This window comes from Ascidiella aspersa, chromosome 1 (assembly GCF_963924565.1).
Source record: "Ascidiella aspersa chromosome 1, kaAscAspe10.2, whole genome shotgun sequence".
Lineage (NCBI taxonomy): Eukaryota > Metazoa > Chordata > Ascidiacea > Phlebobranchia > Ascidiidae > Ascidiella > Ascidiella aspersa.
This window is the reverse complement of record NC_139447.1, coordinates 26974100-26995213: the sequence shown is the minus strand read 5'-3', so window position 1 is coordinate 26995213 and position 21114 is coordinate 26974100. Positions and strand designations below refer to the sequence as shown.

General features: G+C 39.8%; 1 protein-coding gene and 57 non-coding genes across 58 annotated transcripts in view; 1 reads left to right on the top strand and 57 right to left on the bottom strand.

Moving 5' to 3' along the window:
- Positions 1-21114, top strand: part of LOC146168935 (uncharacterized) — a 93879-nt gene that overhangs the window by 51509 nt on the left and 21256 nt on the right. Inside the window, exons 21-28 of the mRNA XM_083386313.1 lie at positions 15748-15910; positions 16155-16299; positions 17653-17806; positions 18157-18370; positions 18632-18869; positions 19025-19157; positions 19297-19505; positions 19942-20210. Of these exons, the coding sequence (XP_083242439.1) occupies positions 15748-15910; positions 16155-16299; positions 17653-17806; positions 18157-18370; positions 18632-18869; positions 19025-19157; positions 19297-19505; positions 19942-20210 (1525 nt within the window). The remainder of the gene's footprint in view (positions 1-15747; positions 15911-16154; positions 16300-17652; positions 17807-18156; positions 18371-18631; positions 18870-19024; positions 19158-19296; positions 19506-19941; positions 20211-21114) is intronic.
- Positions 10-82, bottom strand: Trnam-cau (transfer RNA methionine (anticodon CAU)). The gene has a single exon. It is a non-coding gene; the product is annotated as a tRNA-Met (tRNA).
- On the bottom strand, positions 164-236 carry Trnam-cau (transfer RNA methionine (anticodon CAU)). The gene has a single exon. It is a non-coding gene; the product is annotated as a tRNA-Met (tRNA).
- Positions 318-390, bottom strand: Trnam-cau (transfer RNA methionine (anticodon CAU)). Its single transcript has one exon. It is a non-coding gene; the product is annotated as a tRNA-Met (tRNA).
- On the bottom strand, positions 471-543 carry Trnam-cau (transfer RNA methionine (anticodon CAU)). Its single transcript has one exon. It is a non-coding gene; the product is annotated as a tRNA-Met (tRNA).
- Positions 731-803, bottom strand: Trnam-cau (transfer RNA methionine (anticodon CAU)). Its single transcript has one exon. It is a non-coding gene; the product is annotated as a tRNA-Met (tRNA).
- Positions 884-956, bottom strand: Trnam-cau (transfer RNA methionine (anticodon CAU)). Its single transcript has one exon. It is a non-coding gene; the product is annotated as a tRNA-Met (tRNA).
- On the bottom strand, positions 1191-1263 carry Trnam-cau (transfer RNA methionine (anticodon CAU)). The gene has a single exon. It is a non-coding gene; the product is annotated as a tRNA-Met (tRNA).
- Trnam-cau (transfer RNA methionine (anticodon CAU)) lies at positions 1499-1571 on the bottom strand. The gene has a single exon. It is a non-coding gene; the product is annotated as a tRNA-Met (tRNA).
- On the bottom strand, positions 1805-1877 carry Trnam-cau (transfer RNA methionine (anticodon CAU)). Its single transcript has one exon. It is a non-coding gene; the product is annotated as a tRNA-Met (tRNA).
- Positions 2267-2339, bottom strand: Trnam-cau (transfer RNA methionine (anticodon CAU)). Its single transcript has one exon. It is a non-coding gene; the product is annotated as a tRNA-Met (tRNA).
- Positions 2574-2646, bottom strand: Trnam-cau (transfer RNA methionine (anticodon CAU)). Its single transcript has one exon. It is a non-coding gene; the product is annotated as a tRNA-Met (tRNA).
- Trnam-cau (transfer RNA methionine (anticodon CAU)) lies at positions 2882-2954 on the bottom strand. Its single transcript has one exon. It is a non-coding gene; the product is annotated as a tRNA-Met (tRNA).
- On the bottom strand, positions 3188-3260 carry Trnam-cau (transfer RNA methionine (anticodon CAU)). Its single transcript has one exon. It is a non-coding gene; the product is annotated as a tRNA-Met (tRNA).
- Trnam-cau (transfer RNA methionine (anticodon CAU)) lies at positions 3803-3875 on the bottom strand. The gene has a single exon. It is a non-coding gene; the product is annotated as a tRNA-Met (tRNA).
- Positions 3957-4029, bottom strand: Trnam-cau (transfer RNA methionine (anticodon CAU)). The gene has a single exon. It is a non-coding gene; the product is annotated as a tRNA-Met (tRNA).
- Positions 4111-4183, bottom strand: Trnam-cau (transfer RNA methionine (anticodon CAU)). The gene has a single exon. It is a non-coding gene; the product is annotated as a tRNA-Met (tRNA).
- On the bottom strand, positions 4725-4797 carry Trnam-cau (transfer RNA methionine (anticodon CAU)). Its single transcript has one exon. It is a non-coding gene; the product is annotated as a tRNA-Met (tRNA).
- Trnav-cac (transfer RNA valine (anticodon CAC)) lies at positions 4879-4951 on the bottom strand. Its single transcript has one exon. It is a non-coding gene; the product is annotated as a tRNA-Val (tRNA).
- Trnam-cau (transfer RNA methionine (anticodon CAU)) lies at positions 5033-5105 on the bottom strand. The gene has a single exon. It is a non-coding gene; the product is annotated as a tRNA-Met (tRNA).
- On the bottom strand, positions 5185-5257 carry Trnam-cau (transfer RNA methionine (anticodon CAU)). The gene has a single exon. It is a non-coding gene; the product is annotated as a tRNA-Met (tRNA).
- Trnam-cau (transfer RNA methionine (anticodon CAU)) lies at positions 5800-5872 on the bottom strand. Its single transcript has one exon. It is a non-coding gene; the product is annotated as a tRNA-Met (tRNA).
- Trnam-cau (transfer RNA methionine (anticodon CAU)) lies at positions 5953-6025 on the bottom strand. The gene has a single exon. It is a non-coding gene; the product is annotated as a tRNA-Met (tRNA).
- Positions 6107-6179, bottom strand: Trnam-cau (transfer RNA methionine (anticodon CAU)). Its single transcript has one exon. It is a non-coding gene; the product is annotated as a tRNA-Met (tRNA).
- Positions 6415-6487, bottom strand: Trnam-cau (transfer RNA methionine (anticodon CAU)). Its single transcript has one exon. It is a non-coding gene; the product is annotated as a tRNA-Met (tRNA).
- On the bottom strand, positions 6569-6641 carry Trnav-cac (transfer RNA valine (anticodon CAC)). The gene has a single exon. It is a non-coding gene; the product is annotated as a tRNA-Val (tRNA).
- Positions 6723-6795, bottom strand: Trnam-cau (transfer RNA methionine (anticodon CAU)). The gene has a single exon. It is a non-coding gene; the product is annotated as a tRNA-Met (tRNA).
- Trnam-cau (transfer RNA methionine (anticodon CAU)) lies at positions 6876-6948 on the bottom strand. The gene has a single exon. It is a non-coding gene; the product is annotated as a tRNA-Met (tRNA).
- Trnam-cau (transfer RNA methionine (anticodon CAU)) lies at positions 7336-7408 on the bottom strand. The gene has a single exon. It is a non-coding gene; the product is annotated as a tRNA-Met (tRNA).
- Trnam-cau (transfer RNA methionine (anticodon CAU)) lies at positions 7490-7562 on the bottom strand. Its single transcript has one exon. It is a non-coding gene; the product is annotated as a tRNA-Met (tRNA).
- Trnam-cau (transfer RNA methionine (anticodon CAU)) lies at positions 7644-7716 on the bottom strand. The gene has a single exon. It is a non-coding gene; the product is annotated as a tRNA-Met (tRNA).
- On the bottom strand, positions 8104-8176 carry Trnam-cau (transfer RNA methionine (anticodon CAU)). Its single transcript has one exon. It is a non-coding gene; the product is annotated as a tRNA-Met (tRNA).
- On the bottom strand, positions 8412-8484 carry Trnam-cau (transfer RNA methionine (anticodon CAU)). The gene has a single exon. It is a non-coding gene; the product is annotated as a tRNA-Met (tRNA).
- Positions 8718-8790, bottom strand: Trnam-cau (transfer RNA methionine (anticodon CAU)). Its single transcript has one exon. It is a non-coding gene; the product is annotated as a tRNA-Met (tRNA).
- On the bottom strand, positions 9333-9405 carry Trnam-cau (transfer RNA methionine (anticodon CAU)). Its single transcript has one exon. It is a non-coding gene; the product is annotated as a tRNA-Met (tRNA).
- Positions 9487-9559, bottom strand: Trnam-cau (transfer RNA methionine (anticodon CAU)). Its single transcript has one exon. It is a non-coding gene; the product is annotated as a tRNA-Met (tRNA).
- Positions 9641-9713, bottom strand: Trnam-cau (transfer RNA methionine (anticodon CAU)). The gene has a single exon. It is a non-coding gene; the product is annotated as a tRNA-Met (tRNA).
- Trnam-cau (transfer RNA methionine (anticodon CAU)) lies at positions 10255-10327 on the bottom strand. Its single transcript has one exon. It is a non-coding gene; the product is annotated as a tRNA-Met (tRNA).
- Positions 10409-10481, bottom strand: Trnav-cac (transfer RNA valine (anticodon CAC)). The gene has a single exon. It is a non-coding gene; the product is annotated as a tRNA-Val (tRNA).
- On the bottom strand, positions 10563-10635 carry Trnam-cau (transfer RNA methionine (anticodon CAU)). Its single transcript has one exon. It is a non-coding gene; the product is annotated as a tRNA-Met (tRNA).
- Positions 10716-10788, bottom strand: Trnam-cau (transfer RNA methionine (anticodon CAU)). Its single transcript has one exon. It is a non-coding gene; the product is annotated as a tRNA-Met (tRNA).
- Trnam-cau (transfer RNA methionine (anticodon CAU)) lies at positions 11331-11403 on the bottom strand. The gene has a single exon. It is a non-coding gene; the product is annotated as a tRNA-Met (tRNA).
- Trnam-cau (transfer RNA methionine (anticodon CAU)) lies at positions 11485-11557 on the bottom strand. The gene has a single exon. It is a non-coding gene; the product is annotated as a tRNA-Met (tRNA).
- On the bottom strand, positions 11639-11711 carry Trnam-cau (transfer RNA methionine (anticodon CAU)). Its single transcript has one exon. It is a non-coding gene; the product is annotated as a tRNA-Met (tRNA).
- Trnam-cau (transfer RNA methionine (anticodon CAU)) lies at positions 11947-12019 on the bottom strand. The gene has a single exon. It is a non-coding gene; the product is annotated as a tRNA-Met (tRNA).
- Trnav-cac (transfer RNA valine (anticodon CAC)) lies at positions 12101-12173 on the bottom strand. The gene has a single exon. It is a non-coding gene; the product is annotated as a tRNA-Val (tRNA).
- Trnam-cau (transfer RNA methionine (anticodon CAU)) lies at positions 12255-12327 on the bottom strand. Its single transcript has one exon. It is a non-coding gene; the product is annotated as a tRNA-Met (tRNA).
- Positions 12408-12480, bottom strand: Trnam-cau (transfer RNA methionine (anticodon CAU)). Its single transcript has one exon. It is a non-coding gene; the product is annotated as a tRNA-Met (tRNA).
- Positions 12868-12940, bottom strand: Trnam-cau (transfer RNA methionine (anticodon CAU)). The gene has a single exon. It is a non-coding gene; the product is annotated as a tRNA-Met (tRNA).
- On the bottom strand, positions 13022-13094 carry Trnam-cau (transfer RNA methionine (anticodon CAU)). Its single transcript has one exon. It is a non-coding gene; the product is annotated as a tRNA-Met (tRNA).
- On the bottom strand, positions 13176-13248 carry Trnam-cau (transfer RNA methionine (anticodon CAU)). Its single transcript has one exon. It is a non-coding gene; the product is annotated as a tRNA-Met (tRNA).
- Positions 13484-13556, bottom strand: Trnam-cau (transfer RNA methionine (anticodon CAU)). The gene has a single exon. It is a non-coding gene; the product is annotated as a tRNA-Met (tRNA).
- On the bottom strand, positions 13791-13863 carry Trnam-cau (transfer RNA methionine (anticodon CAU)). The gene has a single exon. It is a non-coding gene; the product is annotated as a tRNA-Met (tRNA).
- On the bottom strand, positions 13945-14017 carry Trnav-cac (transfer RNA valine (anticodon CAC)). Its single transcript has one exon. It is a non-coding gene; the product is annotated as a tRNA-Val (tRNA).
- Trnam-cau (transfer RNA methionine (anticodon CAU)) lies at positions 14099-14171 on the bottom strand. Its single transcript has one exon. It is a non-coding gene; the product is annotated as a tRNA-Met (tRNA).
- Trnam-cau (transfer RNA methionine (anticodon CAU)) lies at positions 14406-14478 on the bottom strand. Its single transcript has one exon. It is a non-coding gene; the product is annotated as a tRNA-Met (tRNA).
- Trnam-cau (transfer RNA methionine (anticodon CAU)) lies at positions 14714-14786 on the bottom strand. Its single transcript has one exon. It is a non-coding gene; the product is annotated as a tRNA-Met (tRNA).
- Trnat-cgu (transfer RNA threonine (anticodon CGU)) lies at positions 15019-15091 on the bottom strand. Its single transcript has one exon. It is a non-coding gene; the product is annotated as a tRNA-Thr (tRNA).

The following is a 21114-nucleotide window of genomic DNA, read 5'->3' as shown; positions in this document are numbered from 1 at the left end:
AAAAACAATTGCCCCGAGTGAGGATCGAACTCACGACCTTGAGATTATGAGCCTTACGCACTGCCTACTGCGCCATCGAGGCTTACAATAATTCCTTCAATTTGTCGATTTCCAATTGCGTACGCTTTAACAAAAAACAAATATATGTTGCTTAAAAATCAATTGTACCGAGTGAGGATCGAACCCACGACCTTGAGATTATGAGACTCACGCGCTGCCTACTGCGCCATCGAGGCTTACAATAATTCCTTCAATTTGTCAATTTCAAATTGCGTACGCTTTAACAAAAAACAAATATATGTTGCTTGAACAAAAAATGCCCCGAGTGAGGATCGAACTCACGACCTTGAGATTATGAGACTCACGCGCTGCCTACTGCGCCATCGAGGCTTACAAAAATTCCTTCAATTTGTCAATTTCAAATTGCGAACGCTTTAGCAAAAATAAATACATGTTGCTTAAAAAACAATTGCCCCGAGTGAGGATCGAACTCACGACCTTGAGATTATGAGACTTACGCGCTGCCTACTGCGCCATCGAGGCTTACAATAATTCCTTCAATTTGTCAATTTCAAAATGCGTACGCTTTAACAAAAAACATATACATGTTGCTTGAAAAACAATTTCCGCGAGTGAGGATCGAACTCACGACCTTGAGATTATTCAATTTGTCAATTTCAAATTGCGTACGCTTTAACAAAAAACATATACATGTTGCTTGAAAAACAATTTCCGCGAGTGAGGATCGAACTCACGACCTTGAGATTATGAGACTCACGCGCTGCCTACTGCGCCATCGAGGCTTACAAAAATTCCTTCAATTTGTCAATTTCAAATTGCGAACGCTTTAGCAAAAATAAATACATGTTGCTTAAAAAACAATTGCCCCGAGTGAGGATCGAACTCACGACCTTGAGATTATGAGACTCACGCGCTGCCTACTGCGCCATCGAGGCTTACAATAATTCCTTCAATTTGTCAATTTCAAAATGCGTACGCTTTAACAAAAAACAAATACATGTTGCTTGAAAAACAATTTCCGCGAGTGAGGATCGAACTCAGGATCTTGAGATTATGAGATTCACGCGCTGCCTACTGCGCCATCGAGGCTTACAATAATTCCTTCAATCTGTCAATTTCAAATTGCGTACGCTTTAGCAAAAACAAATATATGTTGCTTAAAAGACAATTGCCCCGAGTGAGGATCGAACTCACGACCTTGAGATTATGAGACTCACGCGCTGCCTACTGCGCCATCGAGGCTTGCAATAATTCCTTCAATTTGCCAATTTGAAATTGCGTACGCTTTAACAAAAAACAAATACATGTTGCTTGAAAAACAATTGCCCCGAGTGAGGATCGAACTCACGACCTTGAGAATATGACACTCACGCGCTGCCTACTGCATCAACGAGCTTTACAATAATTCCTTCAATTTGTCAATTTAAAATTGCAAACGCTTTAACAAAAAACAAATACATGTTGCTTGAAAATCAATTGCCCCGAGTGAAGATCGAACTCACGACCCTGGGATTATGAGACTCACGCGCTGCCTACTGCGCCATCGAGGCTTACAATAATTCCTTCAATTTGTCAATTTCAAATTGCGTACGCTTTAACAAAAAACATATACATGTTGCTTAAAAAAATATTGCCCAGATGAGGATCGAACTCACGACCTTGCGATTTTGACCCTAACGCGCTGCCTACTGGGCCATCGAGGCTTACAACAATTCCTTCAATTTGTCAATTTCAAATTGCGTACGCTTTAACAAAAAAAAATACATGTTGCTTGAAAATCAATTGCCCCGAGTGAGGATCGAACCCACGACCTTGAGATTATGAGACTCACGCGCTGCCTACTGCGCCATCGAGGCTTGTAATAATTCCTTCAATTTGCCAATTTCAAATTGCGTACGCTTTAGCAAAAACAAATACATGCTGCTTAAAAAACATTTTCCCCGAGTGAGGATCGAACTCACGACATGGAGATTATGAGACTCACGTTCTGCCTAGTGCGCCATTGAGGCTTATAACAATTCCTTGAATTTGTCAATTTCAAATTGCGTACGCTTTAACAAAAAAACAAATACATGTTGCTTAAAAAAAAATTGCCCCGAGTGAGGATCGAACTATCGACCTTGAGATTATGAGACTCGCGCACTGCCTACAGCGCCATCGAGGCTTACAATAATTCCTTCAATTTGTCATTTTAAAATTGCATACGCTTTAACAAAAAACAAATACATGTTGCTTTAAATACAATTGCCCCGAGTGAGGATTGAGCTCACGACCTTGAGATTATGAGACTCACGCGCTGCCTACTGCGCCATCGAGGCTTACAATAATTCCTTCAATTTGTCAATTTCAAAATGCGTACGCTTTAACAAAAAACAAATACATGTTGCTTGAAAAACAATTTCCGCGAGTGAGGATCGAACTCAGGATCTTGAGATTATGAGATTCACGCGCTGCCTACTGCGCCATCGAGGCTTACAATAATTCCTTCAATCTGTCAATTTCAAATTGCGTACGCTTTAGCAAAAACAAATATATGTTGCTTAAAAGACAATTGCCCCGAGTGAGGATCGAACTCACGACCTTGAGATTATGAGACTCACGCGCTGCCTACTGCGCCATCGAGGCTTGCAATAATTCCTTCAATTTGCCAATTTGAAATTGCGTACGCTTTAACAAAAAACAAATACATGTTGCTTGAAAAACAATTGCCCCGAGTGAGGATCGAACTCACGACCTTGAGAATATGACACTCACGCGCTGCCTACTGCATCAACGAGCTTTACAATAATTCCTTCAATTTGTCAATTTAAAATTGCAAACGCTTTAACAAAAAACAAATACATGTTGCTTGAAAATCAATTGCCCCGAGTGAAGATCGAACTCACGACCCTGGGATTATGAGACTCACGCGCTGCCTACTGCGCCATCGAGGCTTACAATAATTCCTTCAATTTGTCAATTTCAAATTGCGTACGCTTTAACAAAAAACATATACATGTTGCTTAAAAAAATATTGCCCAGATGAGGATCGAACTCACGACCTTGCGATTTTGACCCTAACGCGCTGCCTACTGGGCCATCGAGGCTTACAACAATTCCTTCAATTTGTCAATTTCAAATTGCGTACGCTTTAACAAAAAAAAATACATGTTGCTTGAAAATCAATTGCCCCGAGTGAGGATCGAACCCACGACCTTGAGATTATGAGACTCACGCGCTGCCTACTGCGCCATCGAGGCTTGTAATAATTCCTTCAATTTGCCAATTTCAAATTGCGTACGCTTTAGCAAAAACAAATACATGCTGCTTAAAAAACATTTTCCCCGAGTGAGGATCGAACTCACGACATGGAGATTATGAGACTCACGTTCTGCCTAGTGCGCCATTGAGGCTTATAACAATTCCTTGAATTTGTCAATTTCAAATTGCGTACGCTTTAACAAAAAAACAAATACATGTTGCTTAAAAAAAAATTGCCCCGAGTGAGGATCGAACTATCGACCTTGAGATTATGAGACTCGCGCACTGCCTACAGCGCCATCGAGGCTTACAATAATTCCTTCAATTTGTCATTTTAAAATTGCATACGCTTTAACAAAAAACAAATACATGTTGCTTTAAATACAATTGCCCCGAGTGAGGATTGAGCTCACGACCTTGAGATTATGAGACTCACGCGCTGCCTACTGCGCCATAGAGGCATACAATAATTCCTTCAATTTGTTAATTTCAAATTGCATACGCTTTAGCAAAAACAAATACATGTTGCTTAAAAGACAATTGCCCCGAGTGAGGATCGAACTCACGACCTTGAGATTATGAGACTCACGCGCTGCCTACTGCGCCATCGAGGCTTGCAATAATTCCTTCAATTTGCCAATTTGAAATTGCGTACGCTTTAACAAAAAACAAATACATGTTGCTTGAAAATCAATTGCCCCGAGTGAGGATCGAACTCAGGATCTTGAGATTATGAGACTCACGCGCTGCCTACTGCGCCATCGAGGCTTACAATAATTCCTTCAATTTGTCATTTTAAAATTGCATACGCTTTAACAAAAAACAAATACATGTTGCTTAAAAGACAATTGCCCCGAGTGAGGATCGAACTCACGACCTTGAGATTATGAGACTCACGCGCTGCCTACTGCGCCATCGAGGCTTGCAATAATTCCTTCAATTTGCCAATTTGAAATTGCGTACGCTTTAACAAAAAACAAATACATGTTGCTTGAAAATCAATTGCCCCGAGTGAGGATCGAACTCACGACCTTGAGAATATGACACTCACGCGCTGCCTACTGCATCAACGAGCTTTACAATAATTCCTTCAATTTGTCAATTTAAAATTGCAAACGCTTTAACAAAAAACAAATACATGTTGCTTGAAAATCAATTGCCCCGAGTGAGGATCGAACTCAAGACCTTGGGATTATGAGACTCACGCGCAGCCTACTGCGCCATCGAGGCTTACAATAATTCCTTCAATTTGTCAATTTCAAATTGCGTATGCTTTAACAAAAAACATATACATGTTGCTTAAAAAAATTTTGCCCAGATGAGGATCGAACTCACGACCTTGCGATTATGACCCTCACGCGCTGCCTACTGGGCCATCGAGGCTTACAACAATTCCTTCAATTTGTCAATTTCAAATTGCGTACGCTTTAACAAAAAAAAATACATGTTGCTTGAAAATCAATTGCCCCGAATGAGGATCGAACTCACGACCTTGAGATTATGAGACTCACGCGCTGCCTACTGCGCCATCAGGGCTTAAAGTAACTCCTTCAATTTGTCAATTTCAAATTGCGTACGCTTTAACAAAAAACAAATAAATGTTGCTTGAAAATCAATTGCCCCGAGTGAGGATCGAACTCACGACCTTGAGATTGTGAGACTCACGCGCTGCCTACTGCGCCATCAAGGCTTACAGTAATTCCTTCAATTTGTCAATTTCAAATTGCGTACGCTTTAACAAAAAACATTTAGATGTTGCTTAAAAAACTATTGCCACGAGTGTGGATCGAACTCACGACCTTGAGATTATGAGACTCACGCGCTGCCTACTGCGCCATCGAGGCTTACAACAATTCCTTCAATTTGTCAATTTCAAATTGCGTACGCTTCAACAAAAAAAATACATGTTGCTTGAAAATCAATTGCCCCGAGTGAGGATCGAACCCACGACCTTGAGATTATGAGACTCACGCGCTGCCTACTGCGCCATCGAGGCTTGTAATAATTCCTTCAATTTGCCAATTTCAAATTGCGTACGCTTTAGCAAAAACAAATACATGCTGCTTAAAAAACATTTTCCCCGAGTGAGGATCGAACTCACGACATGGAGATTATGAGACTCACGTTCTGCCTAGTGCGCCATTGAGGCTTATAATAATTCCTTGAATTTGTCAATTTCAAATTGCGTACGCTTTAACAAAAAAACAAATACATGTTGCTTAAAAAACAATTGCCCCGAGTGAGGATCGAACTATCGACCTTGAGATTATGAGACTCGCGCACTGCCTACAGCGCCATCGAGGCTTACAATAATTCCTTCAATTTGTCATTTTAAAATTGCATACGCTTTAACAAAAAACAAATACATGTTGCTTTAAATACAATTGCCACGAGTGAGGATTGAGCTCACGACCTTGAGATTATGAGACTCACGCGCTGCCTACTGCGCCATAGAGGCATACAATAATTCCTTCAATTTGTTAATTTCAAATTGCATACGCTTTAGCAAAAACAAATACATGTTGCTTAAAAGACAATTGCCCCGAGTGAGGATCGAACTCAAGACCTTGAGATTATGAGACTCACGCGCTGCCTACTGCGCCATCGAGGCTTGCAATAATTCCTTCAATTTGCCAGTTTGAAATTGCGTACGCTTTAACAAAAACAAATACATGTTGCTTGAAAATCAATTGCCCCGAGTGAGGATCGAACTCAGGATCTTGAGATTATGAGACTCACGCGCTGCCTACTGCGCCATCGAGGCTTACAATAATTCCTTCAATTTGTCATTTTAAAATTGCATACGCTTTAACAAAAAACAAATACATGTTGCTTAAAAGACAATTGCCCCGAGTGAGGATCGAACTCACGACCTTGAGATTATGAGACTCACGCGCTGCCTACTGCGCCATCGAGGCTTGCAATAATTCCTTCAATTTGCCAATTTGAAATTGCGTACGCTTTAACAAAAAACAAATACATGTTGCTTGAAAATCAATTGCCCCGAGTGAGGATCGAACTCACGACCTTGAGAATATGACACTCACACGCTGCCTACTGCATCAACGAGCTTTACAATAATTCCTTCAATTTGTCAATTTAAAGTTGCAAACGCTTTAACAAAAAACAAATACATGTTGCTTGAAAATCAATTGCCCCGAGTGAGGATCGAACTCACGACCTTGAGATTATGAGACTCACGCGCTGCCTACTGCGCCATCAGGGCTTAAAGTAACTCCTTCAATTTGTCAATTTCAAATTGCGTACGCTTTAACAAAAAACAAATAAATGTTGCTTGAAAATCAATTGCCCCGAGTGAGGATCGAACTCACGACCTTGAGATTGTGAGACTCACGCGCTGCCTACTGCGCCATCAAGGCTTACAGTAATTCCTTCAATTTGTCAATTTCAAATTGCGTACGCTTTAACAAAAAACATTTAGATGTTGCTTAAAAAACTATTGCCACGAGTGTGGATCGAACTCACGACCTTGAGATTATGAGACTCACGCGCTGCCTACTGCGCCATCGAGGCTTACAACAATTCCTTCAATTTGTCAATTTCAAATTGCGTACGCTTTAACAAAAAAAAATACATGTTGCTTGAAAATCAATTGCCCCGAGTGAGGATCGAACCCACGACCTTGAGATTATGAGACTCACGCGCTGCCTACTGCGCCATCGAGGCTTGTAATAATTCCTTCAATTTGCCAATTTCAAATTGCGTACGCTTTAGCAAAAACAAATACATGCTGCTTAAAAAACATTTTCCCCGAGTGAGGATCGAACTCACGACATGGAGATTATGAGACTCACGTTCTGCCTAGTGCGCCATTGAGGCTTATAATAATTCCTTCAATTTGTCATTTTAAAATTGCATACGCTTTAACAAAAAACAAATACATGTTGCTTTAAATACAATTGCCCCGAGTGAGGATTGAGCTCACGACCTTGAGATTATGAGACTCACGCGCTGCCTACTGCGCCATAGAGGCATACAATAATTCCTTCAATTTGTTAATTTCAAATTGCATACGCTTTAGCAAAAACAAATACATGTTGCTTAAAAGACAATTGCCCCGAGTGAGGATCGAACTCACGACCTTGAGATTATGAGACTCACGCGCTGCCTACTGCGCCATCGAGGCTTGCAATAATTCCTTCAATTTGCCAATTTGAAATTGCGTACGCTTTAACAAAAAACAAATACATGTTGCTTGAAAATCAATTGCCCCGAGTGAGGATCGAACTCAGGATCTTGAGATTATGAGACTCACGCGCTGCCTACTGCGCCATCGAGGCTTACAATAATTCCTCGAATTTGTCAATTTCAAATTGCGTACGCTTTAACAAAAAACAAATACATGTTGCTTTAAATACAATTGCCCAGAGTGAGGATCGAACTCACGACCTTGAGATTATGAGACTCACGCGCTGCCTACTGCGCCATCGAGACTTACAATATTTCCTTCAATTTGTCAATTTCAAATTGCGTACGCTTTAACAAAAAACAAATACATGTTGCTTTAAATACAATTGCCCCGAGTGAGGATCGAACTCACGACCTTGAGATTATTAGACTCACGCGCTGCCTACTGCGCCATAGAGGCATACAATAATTCCTTCAATTTGTTAATTTCAAATTGCATACGCTTTAGCAAAAACAAATACATGTTGCTTAAAAAACAACTGCCCCGAGTGAGGATGGAACTCAGGATCTTGAGATTATGAGATTCACGCGCTGCCTACTGCGCCATCGAGGCTTACAATAATTCCTTCAATTTGTCAATTTCAAATTGCGTACGCTTTAGCAAAAACAAATATATGTTGCTTAAAAGACAATTGCCCCGAGTGAGGATCGAACTCACGACCTTGAGATTATGAGACTGACGCGCTGCCTACTGCGCCATCGAGGCTTGCAATAATTCCTTCAATTTGCCAATTTGAAATTGCGTACGCTTTAACAAAAAACAAATACATGTTGCTTGAAAAACAATTGCCCCGAGTGAGGATCGAACTCACGACCTTGAGAATATGACACTCACGCGCTGCCTACTGCATCAACGAGCTTTACAATAATTCCTTCAATTTGTCAATTTAAAATTGCAAACGCTTTAACAAAAAACAAATACATGTTGCTTGAAAATCAATTGCCCCGAGTGAAGATCGAACTCACGACCCTGGGATTATGAGACTCACGCGCTGCCTACTGCGCCATCGAGGCTTACAATAATTCCTTCAATTTGTCAATTTCAAATTGCGTACGCTTTAACAAAAAACATATACATGTTGCTTAAAAAAATATTGCCCAGATGAGGATCGAACTCACGACCTTGCGATTTTGACCCTAACGCGCTGCCTACTGGGCCATCGAGGCTTACAACAATTCCTTCAATTTGTCAATTTCAAATTGCGTACGCTTTAACAAAAAAAAATACATGTTGCTTGAAAATCAATTGCCCCGAGTGAGGATCGAACCCACGACCTTGAGATTATGAGACTCACGCGCTGCCTACTGCGCCATCGAGGCTTGTAATAATTCCTTCAATTTGCCAATTTCAAATTGCGTACGCTTTAGCAAAAACAAATACATGCTGCTTAAAAAACATTTTCACCGAGTGAGGATCGAACTCACCACATGGAGATTATGAGACTCACGTTCTGCCTAGTGCGCCATTGAGGCTTATAACAATTCCTTGAATTTGTCAATTTCAAATTGCGTACGCTTTAACAAAAAAACAAATACATGTTGCTTAAAAAAAAATTGCCCCGAGTGAGGATCGAACTATCGACCTTGAGATTATGAGACTCGCGCACTGCCTACAGCGCCATCGAGGCTTACAATAATTCCTTCAATTTGTCATTTTAAAATTGCATACGCTTTAACAAAAAACAAATACATGTTGCTTTAAATACAATTGCCCCGAGTGAGGATTGAGCTCACGACCTTGAGATTATGAGACTCACGCGCTGCCTACTGCGTCATAGAGGCATACAATAATTCCTTCAATTTGGTAATTTCAAATTGCATACGCTTTAGCAAAAACAAATACATGTTGCTTAAAAGACAATTGCCCCGAGTGAGGATCGAACTCACGACCTTGAGATTATGAGACTCACGCGCTGCCTACTGCGCCATCGAGGCTTGCAATAATTCCTTCAATTTGCCAATTTGAAATTGCGTACGCTTTAACAAAAAACAAATACATGTTGCTTGAAAATCAATTGCCCCGAGTGAGGATCGAACTCAGGATCTTGAGATTATGAGACTCACGCGCTGCCTACTGCGCCATCGAGGCTTACAATAATTCCTTCAATTTGTCATTTTAAAATTGCATACGCTTTAACAAAAAACAAATACATGTTGCTTAAAAGACAATTGCCCCGAGTGAGGATCGAACTCACGACCTTGAGATTATGAGACTCACGCGCTGCCTACTGCGCCATCGAGGCTTGCAATAATTCCTTCAATTTGCCAATTTGAAATTGCGTACGCTTTAACAAAAAACAAATACATGTTGCTTGAAAATCAATTGCCCCGAGTGAGGATCGAACTCACGACCTTGAGAATATGACACTCACGCGCTGCCTACTGCATCAACGAGCTTTACAATAATTCCTTCAATTTGTCAATTTAAAATTGCAAACGCTTTAACAAAAAACAAATACATGTTGCTTGAAAATCAATTGCCCCGAGTGAGGATCAAACTCAAGACCTTGGGATTATGAGACTCACGCGCAGCCTACTGCGCCATCGAGGCTTACAATAATTCCTTCAATTTGTCAATTTCAAATTGCGTATGCTTTAACAAAAAACATATACATGTTGCTTAAAAAAATTTTGCCCAGATGAGGATCGAACTCACGACCTTGCGATTATGACCCTCACGCGCTGCCTACTGGGCCATCGAGGCTTACAACAATTCCTTCAATTTGTCAATTTCAAATTGCGTACGCTTTAACAAAAAAAAATACATGTTGCTTGAAAATCAATTGCCCCGAATGAGGATCGAACTCACGACCTTGAGATTATGAGACTCACGCGCTGCCTACTGCGCCATCAGGGCTTAAAGTAACTCCTTCAATTTGTCAATTTCAAATTGCGTACGCTTTAACAAAAAACAAATAAATGTTGCTTGAAAATCAATTGCCCCGAGTGAGGATCGAACTCACGACCTTGAGATTGTGAGACTCACGCGCTGCCTACTGCGCCATCAAGGCTTACAGTAATTCCTTCAATTTGTCAATTTCAAATTGCGTACGCTTTAACAAAAAACATTTAGATGTTGCTTAAAAAACTATTGCCACGAGTGTGGATCGAACTCACGACCTTGAGATTATGAGACTCACGCGCTGCCTACTGCGCCATCGAGGCTTACAACAATTCCTTCAATTTGTCAATTTCAAATTGCGTACGCTTCAACAAAAAAAAATACATGTTGCTTGAAAATCAATTGCCCCGAGTGAGGATCGAACCCACGACCTTGAGATTATGAGACTCACGCGCTGCCTACTGCGCCATCGAGGCTTGTAATAATTCCTTCAATTTGCCAATTTCAAATTGCGTACGCTTTAGCAAAAACAAATACATGCTGCTTAAAAAACATTTTCCCCGAGTGAGGATCGAACTCACGACATGGAGATTATGAGACTCACGTTCTGCCTACTGCGCCATTGAGGCTTATAATAATTCCTTGAATTTGTCAATTTCAAATTGCGTACGCTTTAACAAAAAAACAAATACATGTTGCTTAAAAAACAATTGCCCCGAGTGAGGATCGAACTATCGACCTTGAGATTATGAGACTCGCGCACTGCCTACAGCGCCATCGAGGCTTACAATAATTCCTTCAATTTGTCATTTTAAAATTGCATACGCTTTAACAAAAAACAAATACATGTTGCTTTAAATACAATTGCCACGAGTGAGGATTGAGCTCACGACCTTGAGATTATGAGACTCACGCGCTGCCTACTGCGCCATAGAGGCATACAATAATTCCTTCAATTTGTTAATTTCAAATTGCATACGCTTTAGCAAAAACAAATACATGTTGCTTAAAAGACAATTGCCCCGAGTGAGGATCGAACTCAAGACCTTGAGATTATGAGACTCACGCGCTGCCTACTGCGCCATCGAGGCTTGCAATAATTCCTTCAATTTGCCAATTTGAAATTGCGTACGCTTTAACAAAAAACAAATACATGTTGCTTGAAAATCAATTGCCCCGAGTGAGGATCGAACTCAGGATCTTGAGATTATGAGACTCACGCGCTGCCTACTGCGCCATCGAGGCTTACAATAATTCCTTCAATTTGTCATTTTAAAATTGCATACGCTTTAACAAAAAACAAATACATGTTGCTTAAAAGACAATTGCCCCGAGTGAGGATCGAACTCACGACCTTGAGATTATGAGACTCACGCGCTGCCTACTGCGCCATCGAGGCTTGCAATAATTCCTTCAATTTGCCAATTTGAAATTGCGTACGCTTTAACAAAAAACAAATACATGTTGCTTGAAAATCAATTGCCCCGAGTGAGGATCGAACTCACGACCTTGAGAATATGACACTCACGCGCTGCCTACTGCATCAACGAGCTTTACAATAATTCCTTCAATTTGTCAATTTAAAGTTGCAAACGCTTTAACAAAAAACAAATACATGTTGCTTGAAAATCAATTGCCCCGAGTGAGGATCGAACTCACGACCTTGAGATTATGAGACTCACGCGCTGCCTACTGCGCCATCAGGGCTTAAAGTAACTCCTTCAATTTGTCAATTTCAAATTGCGTACGCTTTAACAAAAAACAAATAAATGTTGCTTGAAAATCAATTGCCCCGAGTGAGGATCGAACTCACGACCTTGAGATTGTGAGACTCACGCGCTGCCTACTGCGCCATCAAGGCTTACAGTAATTCCTTCAATTTGTCAATTTCAAATTGCGTACGCTTTAACAAAAAACATTTAGATGTTGCTTAAAAAACTATTGCCACGAGTGTGGATCGAACTCACGACCTTGAGATTATGAGACTCACGCGCTGCCTACTGCGCCATCGAGGCTTACAACAATTCCTTCAATTTGTCAATTTCAAATTGCGTACGCTTTAACAAAAAAAAATACATGTTGCTTGAAAATCAATTGCCCCGAGTGAGGATCGAACCCACGACCTTGAGATTATGAGACTCACGCGCTGCCTACTGCGCCATCGAGGCTTGTAATAATTCCTTCAATTTGCCAATTTCAAATTGCGTACGCTTTAGCAAAAACAAATACATGCTGCTTAAAAAACATTTTCCCCGAGTGAGGATCGAACTCACGACATGGAGATTATGAGACTCACGTTCTGCCTAGTGCGCCATTGAGGCTTATAATAATTCCTTCAATTTGTCATTTTAAAATTGCATACGCTTTAACAAAAAACAAATACATGTTGCTTTAAATACAATTGCCCCGAGTGAGGATTGAGCTCACGACCTTGAGATTATGAGACTCACGCGCTGCCTACTGCGCCATAGAGGCATACAATAATTCCTTCAATTTGTTAATTTCAAATTGCATACGCTTTAGCAAAAACAAATACATGTTGCTTAAAAGACAATTGCCCCGAGTGAGGATCGAACTCACGACCTTGAGATTATGAGACTCACGCGCTGCCTACTGCGCCATGGAGGCTTGCAATAATTCCTTCAATTTGCCAATTTGAAATTGCGTACGCTTTAACAAAAAACAAATACATGTTGCTTGAAAATCAATTGCCCCGAGTGAGGATCGAACTCAGGATCTTGAGATTATGAGACTCACGCGCTGCCTACTGCGCCATCGAGGCTTACAATAATTCCTTCAATTTGTCATTTTAAAATTGCATACGCTTTAACAAAAAACAAATACATGTTGCTTAAAAGACAATTGCCCCGAGTGAGGATCGAACTCACGACCTTGAGATTATGAGACTCACGCGCTGCCTACTGCGCCATCGAGGCTTGCAACAATTCCTTCAATTTGCCAATTTGAAATTGCGTACGCTTTAACAAAAAACAAATACATGTTGCTTGAAAATCAATTGCCCCGAGTGAGGATCGAACTCACGACCTTGAGAATATGACACTCACGCGCTGCCTACTGCATCAACGAGCTTTACAATAATTCCTTCAATTTGTCAATTTAAAATTGCAAACGCTTTAACAAAAAACAAATACATGTTGCTTGAAAATCAATTGCCCCGAGTGAGGATCGAACACACGACCTTGGGATTATGAGACTCACGCGCTGCCTACTGCGCCATCGAGGCTTACAATAATTCCTTCAATTTGTCAATTTCAAATTGCGCATGCTTTAACAAAAAACATATACATGTTGCTTAAAAAATTTTTGCCCAGATGAGGATCGAACTCACGACCTTGCGATTATGACCCTCACGCGCTGCCTACTGGGCCATCGAGGCTTACAACAATTCCTTCAATTTGTCAATTTCAAATTGCGTACGCTTTAACAAAAAAAAAATACATGTTGCTTGAAAATCAATTGCCCTGAATGAGGATCGAACTCACGACCTTGAGATTATGAGACTCACGCGCTGCCTACTGCGCCATCAGGGCTTAAAGTAACTCCTTCAATTTGTCAATTTCAAATTGCGTACGCTTTAACAAAAAACAAATAAATGTTGCTTGAAAATCAATTGCCCCGAGTGAGGATCGAACTCACGACCTTGAGATTGTGAGACTCACGCGCTGCCTACTGCGCCATCAAGGCTTACAGTAATTCCTTCAATTTGTCAATTTCAAATTGCGTACGCTTTAACAAAAAACATTTAGATGTTGCTTAAAAAACTATTGCCACGAGTGTGGATCGAACTCACGACCTTGAGATTATGAGACTCACGCGCTGCCTACTGCGCCATCGAGGCTTAAAACAATTCCTTCAATTTGTCAATTTCAAATTGCGTACGCTTTAACAAAATACAAATACATGTTGCTTGAAATCAATTGCCCCGAGTGAGGATCGAACTCAAGACCTTGAGATTATGAGACTCTCACGCTGACTACTGCGCCATCAGGGCTTACAGCAACTCCTTCAATTTGTCAATTTCAAATTGCGTACTCTTTAACAAAAAACAAATAAATGTTGCTTGAAAATCAATTGCCCCGAGTGAGGATCGAAATCACGACCTTGAGATTATGAGACTCACGCGCTGCCTACTGCGCCATCAGGGCTTACAGTAACTCCTTCAATTTGTCAATTTCAAATTGCGTACGCTTTAACAAAAAACAAATAAATGTTGCTTGAAAATCAATTGCCCCGAGTGAGGATCGAACCCACGACTTTGAGATTGTGAGACTCAGGCGCTGCCTACTGCGCCATCAAGTCTGACAGTAATTCCTTCAATTTGTCAATTTCAAATTGCGTACGCTTTAACAAAAAACATTTAGATGTTGCTTAAAACACTATTGCCACGAGTGTGGATCGAACTCACGACCTTGAGATTATGAGACTCACGCGCTGCCTACTGCGCCATCGAGGCTTACAACAATTCCTTCAATTTGTCAATTTCAAATTGCGTACGCTTTAACAAAATACAAATACATGTTGCTTGAAATCAATTGCCCCGAGTGAGGATCGAACTTAAGACCTTGAAATTATGAGACTCACGCGCTGCCTACTGCGCCATGGAGGCTTGCAATAATTCCTTCAATTTGGCAATTTCAAATTGAGTACGCTTTACCAAAACAAATACATCCTGCTTAAAAAACAATTGCCCCGAGTGAGGATCGAACTCACGACCTTGAGATTACGAGAATCACGCGCTGCCTACTGCGCCATCGAGGCTTACAATAATTCCTTCAATTTGTCAATTTCAAATTGCGTACGCTTTAACAAAAAACATTTAGATGTTGCTTAAAAAACTATTGCCACGTGTCTGGATCGAACTCACGACCTTGAGATTATGAGACTCACGCGCTGCCTACTGCGCCATCGAGGCTTAAAATAATTCCTTCAATTTGTCAATTTCAAATTGCGTACGCTTTTACAAAAATCAAATACTTGTTGCTTAAAAACAATTGTTCCGAGTGAGGATCCAATTCACGACCTTGAGATTATGAGACTCACGCGCGGCCTACTGTGCCGTCGAGGCTTAAAATTATTCGTTCAATTTGTCAAAAACAATTGCCCCGAGTGAGGATCGAACTTAAGACCTTGAGATTACGACACTTATGCGCTTACTGCTGCGCCATCGAGGCTTGCAATTAGTCCTTCATTTGTTAATTTCAAGTTGCACACGGTTTTGCAAATAAAAAAAATACATGTTGCTGTAAACACAATTGATTTTTTGTTGATTATAAAAAGCTATGCAAATTGAACAAGGCAATAAGTTTTAATTATATAATGTAGTTAAATGTGGACGATTATCAATTGTTCGACTCTTCCTGGCCCGTTTACTATCTGTCGTTTTCCAATTTACACTAAGTAATTCATATTTTTAGAGACTTTCGCCAATATAACCCGCGGTATTCTGGAAGAAATGAGATTACTTGAGCAAAATTTGCAGAGCACCACGAGTGATATGGCACTGATGCGAAGAAAATCCAATGTTCAGGAATCTTCTTACCTTGAAATGGAAAGAAGGTTAACCGACCTTTCAAATAGGTAAACAGTCTTAAGTTTACATGTCCTACTTTATATCATGTTTTCTATTTAAACGTTCAATAGCCTTCGAACGTTTTACTCTTTTAAATGGGTTGTTTGCAATTATATGTAGATCGATACCACTTTTTATATCGTCCGTTTTTGCTAGTTGTGTTTTTCAATATTTATGCAACTTTTTCAAGTTCCTGGAATACTGTAGATTTTCTTTTCTACGTGGGATACTCTAGTTTACGTATTGTTTTAGTGCGCTTGAATATCAGAGCAAGGTTCGACTAAACAAAGAACTTGGGGATCGTCTTCAAAACGAACTGAGACGAGAAACGAATAAAATTCGCGAACTTGAAATTTCCACCCATGATCAGAAAATTGCAAGTGACGATCTTCAACAAGTAAGTGTAGAAGCCTATACGCTAATCACTTTACCCAGGTTTCTCGACAAACTATCCAGCATTTCGCATTACACTTTGGCACATTGACTAACACACCTATTTCGAAAGAAGATTTTTAATTCGTCCTATATGTATGGGTTAACACTACTGTCTTTTAAATATTTGAAATAACGCGGGGTCGTTCGCTTTGATTGCATAATGCCTGTTTCCTTCTACCGCCTTGAAGCGTGAACATCCCGTTAGAGAGGTGTTATTTCCAATACAAAAATATATTAAAAAGATCTTATAGATTCGCACAGCGCGAAAATATCCTTTTATCTTTCAAGTTGTTTGGCGCCTCCATGGTCATATTGCTCTCCCTGTGTCCGCCCTATAAGGAAAAGGCCCATATCGCCTTTATGCAATTAACCGGTAATTGAATTAAAACAGATACGATGGGCGATGAAAAACTTTAATTACATAAGTAAGGATGACCTTAAGGTAGCCTTATATTGTACATTAGCTTTAAATTAAAAATAATCCTATTATTTTAGGAAACAAAAATCGGTCGTCTGTTACATAAAAGTGTACTTGCCCTTTTTTGAGTGACAAGCACATTTACAAACACAGACATTCTTCAATTTTTTTCGCCTCTTAAACATTTGTCCAATTCTTAAACATTTTTTCCAAAATATTTGAAAGTGAAACGGTGTCTAAGCACAGTCAGTGTAAAACCGTTTTATATTTTTTAATAAACTCTTTTATTTGAAAAATTGAAACTTCTTAAATATACACCAATATTTAATTAGGCCTTTATGGACCCCCTAAAACTAGTTCACGGACCCCCTAGGTATCCACGTACCCCAGTTTAAGAACCCCTGGCATAGCCATGTTTTGCACGGTGCAGATTATTTAATTCAGTTTTTAGTTATGTTTTTTTAGCAATGTTGTTTTAAAACAAAATAATTGGAAGATCGTTGACACGTACAGTATGTATCTTAGTCGTAGGCCATAAAACAATTTACGTAAAGAACTTCCGCTGCTCTCGAGCGAGCTCTTTAGCAAATATAGTCCCAGTCTCGGAAATCGACTTGAATATTGCTCAATATAATGGCATGCATAGTCCAATTTAAAAAAGTTGCATTTTGTCGGATTTATGAGTCAAACGACACAACATGCTATAGTTGACATGGCGTCTGGACTGAATACACATTCTGTAAACGAACAAAACATCATAATAATAGAAATAAATAAAATCTTTTTCACATCGGACTTTTAGGAGTTTGTATGCACTTTGCTATATTTTATATTGCCACTTTCTTGCATCCAAATTTGGGTTTTACATATAAATTTACAGAAGACATCTTCTTTTAGGTCGTCATAGCCAATCGCAATAAAATCCAATTGCTTGACAACATGCGATCAACCTTGGAACGATTGCAATCTGAATCCGATCGCTTTTTCGCGAAACACGAAAACCAAAGTCACGCTGTACGAAACCTTTATGAAAAGCTGAATCGCAAGGTTTGTCTGTTCTGTATACACAGACGCATTTAATTTATTGGCTTATTATTCATCCTATAATTATTTTGGTTGCATAGGCATACAATTTTGAATAGTATGATAGTTGAACATTTTTACTAGTAGAATATATTTTAGCCACGATTTAAGAGTTTTTAAGACGTTCGGCACAAATGTTGCCCAAGTCACCAAATGTCGGTGTTTAGAGATTAAACATGTGCGATATTGCATAGGTCGGTCATAGAGTTTGTTGAAATGCAGTTATTATTTATATTCTTTGTAAGGCGTCGTCCTTGGTTTCGTTAAGACAACATCTTTATTTGCCTTTTTAATTTTATTTTTCTCTTCTGAAGTTAGGTGGCGTGAAAAGCACAGTGAGTGCACACGAAAGAACTTTGACCGCTATGCGACAGGACAGAATAAGTCTGGATTCAGACGTTGAACAAATCTACAGGTCCTCCAGTAGCCTTGAGGAGATCCTAAGGAAGACCGTTTCAGATGTGCAAGCACTTCAGCGCGAAGTTGTCGAAGCATCCGGTCAGCGTTCGGCCATTGAAGATCTACGATCCAAGTAAGAGCATCTCTCAAATTGATTGTATATGTTTCAGAATACTATACTCCGCCTCGCAACTGTTTCGAATAATCATGTTGTAACACTTACCTAAAAATGTTTTTTATTAAAGAACAGTTTGCCCGAGTCAGAATCGATCTGAAGCTATGAAGTTTATTATACTCTCTATATAGAACGTCTGCAATTGTTAGTTATTGCCGAGTTTTTATTTTGGCCCAAAACACTTCGTTTTAGTACTCTTATAATTACTTTGTACTCTAGACTGTCTAAGCTACAAGCCTCGTCAAGGGACGCTTCGCTTACCATCGTGTCGAACGAGAACAAGCTTTCACGCGTCCAAGGAACCGTCGAGGCCCTCGGCAACTCTGTTTCACGCGTCGTTGCCTCGTTGGACCGACGAGATCGTACCGACCACTCACGTGACCAGACAAGGGCCAATGAGATGCGCGACATCCGACAGAACGTGGACAGAGTGCCAATCGTGGTCCGAACGTTACGTGTGAGTTTTGAAGGTTAATTGTGGAATTTGGTAATTACGGTCGGGTTATGTTTTAGCGTTCAGATCTTAATAATGCCTCAAGAAAATAGATAACAAAGTTAGGGTAAGTAACAATTATCTATATGTGATTAAAAAAAGTAAAACATTTTTTTCAGGCGGAGCTTTCGCGACAAAGTCAAAGACTCAACCAACTTTCGAACATGCTGGTTTCCTTAGATCGAAGAATAGACCAACGTCCGTATTACTCCTTCGTTGACCAAACAGACGAAAGCAACTTGGATCATTCAGGTACAACAAATGGCATGGCAAACCTATTACTTGGTTTTAATTTTGTAAAAAGTCCATTACATAGTTTTGACATTTGGTTCGCAAGCAAATTATTCTTGGCCAATTTATAATTTGATTTTACGCTGTTTGTCTTACATAGGTTTTCTACCGACAACAAACAAAATCCAAGAGGTAAATCCAACTACGTTCTATCCGACACAAGAACACAGTTCAGAGAACATTAGTGAAGTCAATGAGTTGCTTATGAAACTTGCTGATCAGGTGGCCAAACTTCAGTCAGAGGTGGAATCGCTACAGCATAAAACTGCGGTGGCAGATCCTAACGTTCCAGTTGATTACATCAGTAAGGTATGTATTGCATGCACTAGTTTCATATTTATTTTTCCATCGTTGTACCATTTTGCTTGTGTATATAAAAGGGTAGCTAAACGATTTAATTGACACAATTGCCCACAGGTTTTTGATAAGATGTAAAAATCTTACTATACCAGTTAGGTTAATAGTTAATTTGATGTTTCATACAAAACTTTAGGGACGACACGACATGATAAACAGTTACGCAGTTAGAGTACCCTACGTATACCAATGCTATCACCTCGGTTGCAAAGATCAGCTTATATGCAGCGAAAAATAAACCTTAGATTTGTCTCTTTATACCTTTTAGATGTCCGCTACATTTTTCTAAACTCCAATACAAACAATCTGTGCCACCTAAAAGCTCACCCATTACCTAGCCTCATCGAAGTAAAATGAAGAAGCAATTTTACTTCGATTCCTTCCCCAGATTATTAACCTTGAAGGCGGAATCCAGACTGCTGAAAACGCCAACACGCACCTGCGCGCCCTGCTCGAGGACCTTGAGACGCGTGTCACGACCTTGACAAGCCGCCTTAAAAGCTTCGAGAACACGCGAGCCGGAACTCTCGACGATAAGCTTCAAGAAATTCGGTCATCCATAACGCTACACCGGGAAGCTTCCAATGCAACCTGTTTTAAGTTAATCACCAACTTGTCGAAGCGAGTGGAAAAGATGGAATTCAACGTTATACAGGGGTGCGATTAGTTTCCTGCTTACTCTCTGCACTTTTTTAAAATTTTGTATTTTCATATATATATATATATATATGGAGAGATTTTTTACGAAAAAATAAAATAACATTCACTTAGATCCCAAGGTTTTTCTGTATAAAGTTTTAAACATGAACAAATACCAGAATTTAAACTCTTACAGTAATACATACCAGCAAATAAATAATTTAACGTTTTTATTATTGTGTTATAAATTTTTAATTTAGAAAATTGTTAAGTAAATGTGAGGTACTCGGGGTAACCTTTTTATATTCTTTCGTTTTAGGCTGGCTGCGAATGGTGCAATGACAGACAAAGTAAACGGCACACTGGTTGAATTGCTCAGTGCTATTAGGCAGCTAAGAACCGACACAAACACCACTCAAAGCTTGACACAAAATGACTTGGACTCTTTGCAATCCTCTTTACTTAGTTTGGATACGGACGTAGTGGTAATATATGTTTTTGCGTAGCCTGTGAGTCACTGTGAAACACGTGATAACAATAGACTTCCTAAAAATTGTCGTAATTATGAAACCATAATTATAATTATTTTATGTACAGTTTTTTTTAATTTTTGTTTCAGCTGTACGCATCTCGACTCGACCAGATTTCGAGTCTTGTAGAATTACTCGAATTCAACGTAGCTAACAAAAGTAACACTGATCACGCTAACTCCGAGGCGATGGAACGGGTTGTTAAGTTGCTACGAAACGAAATGGAAGAGAGCTCGAGTAATTTTACAAATCAACTTCAGCAGCTAAGCCACAATTACAGAAACGCCTCAGAGACTCTTTTCGAACTGTTTCAATCCACAGAATCGTTGGAAACCCTTTCTTCCAAAAGCCCGAATAACCATTCACATGACACAATGGTTCAAGAGGTAAAT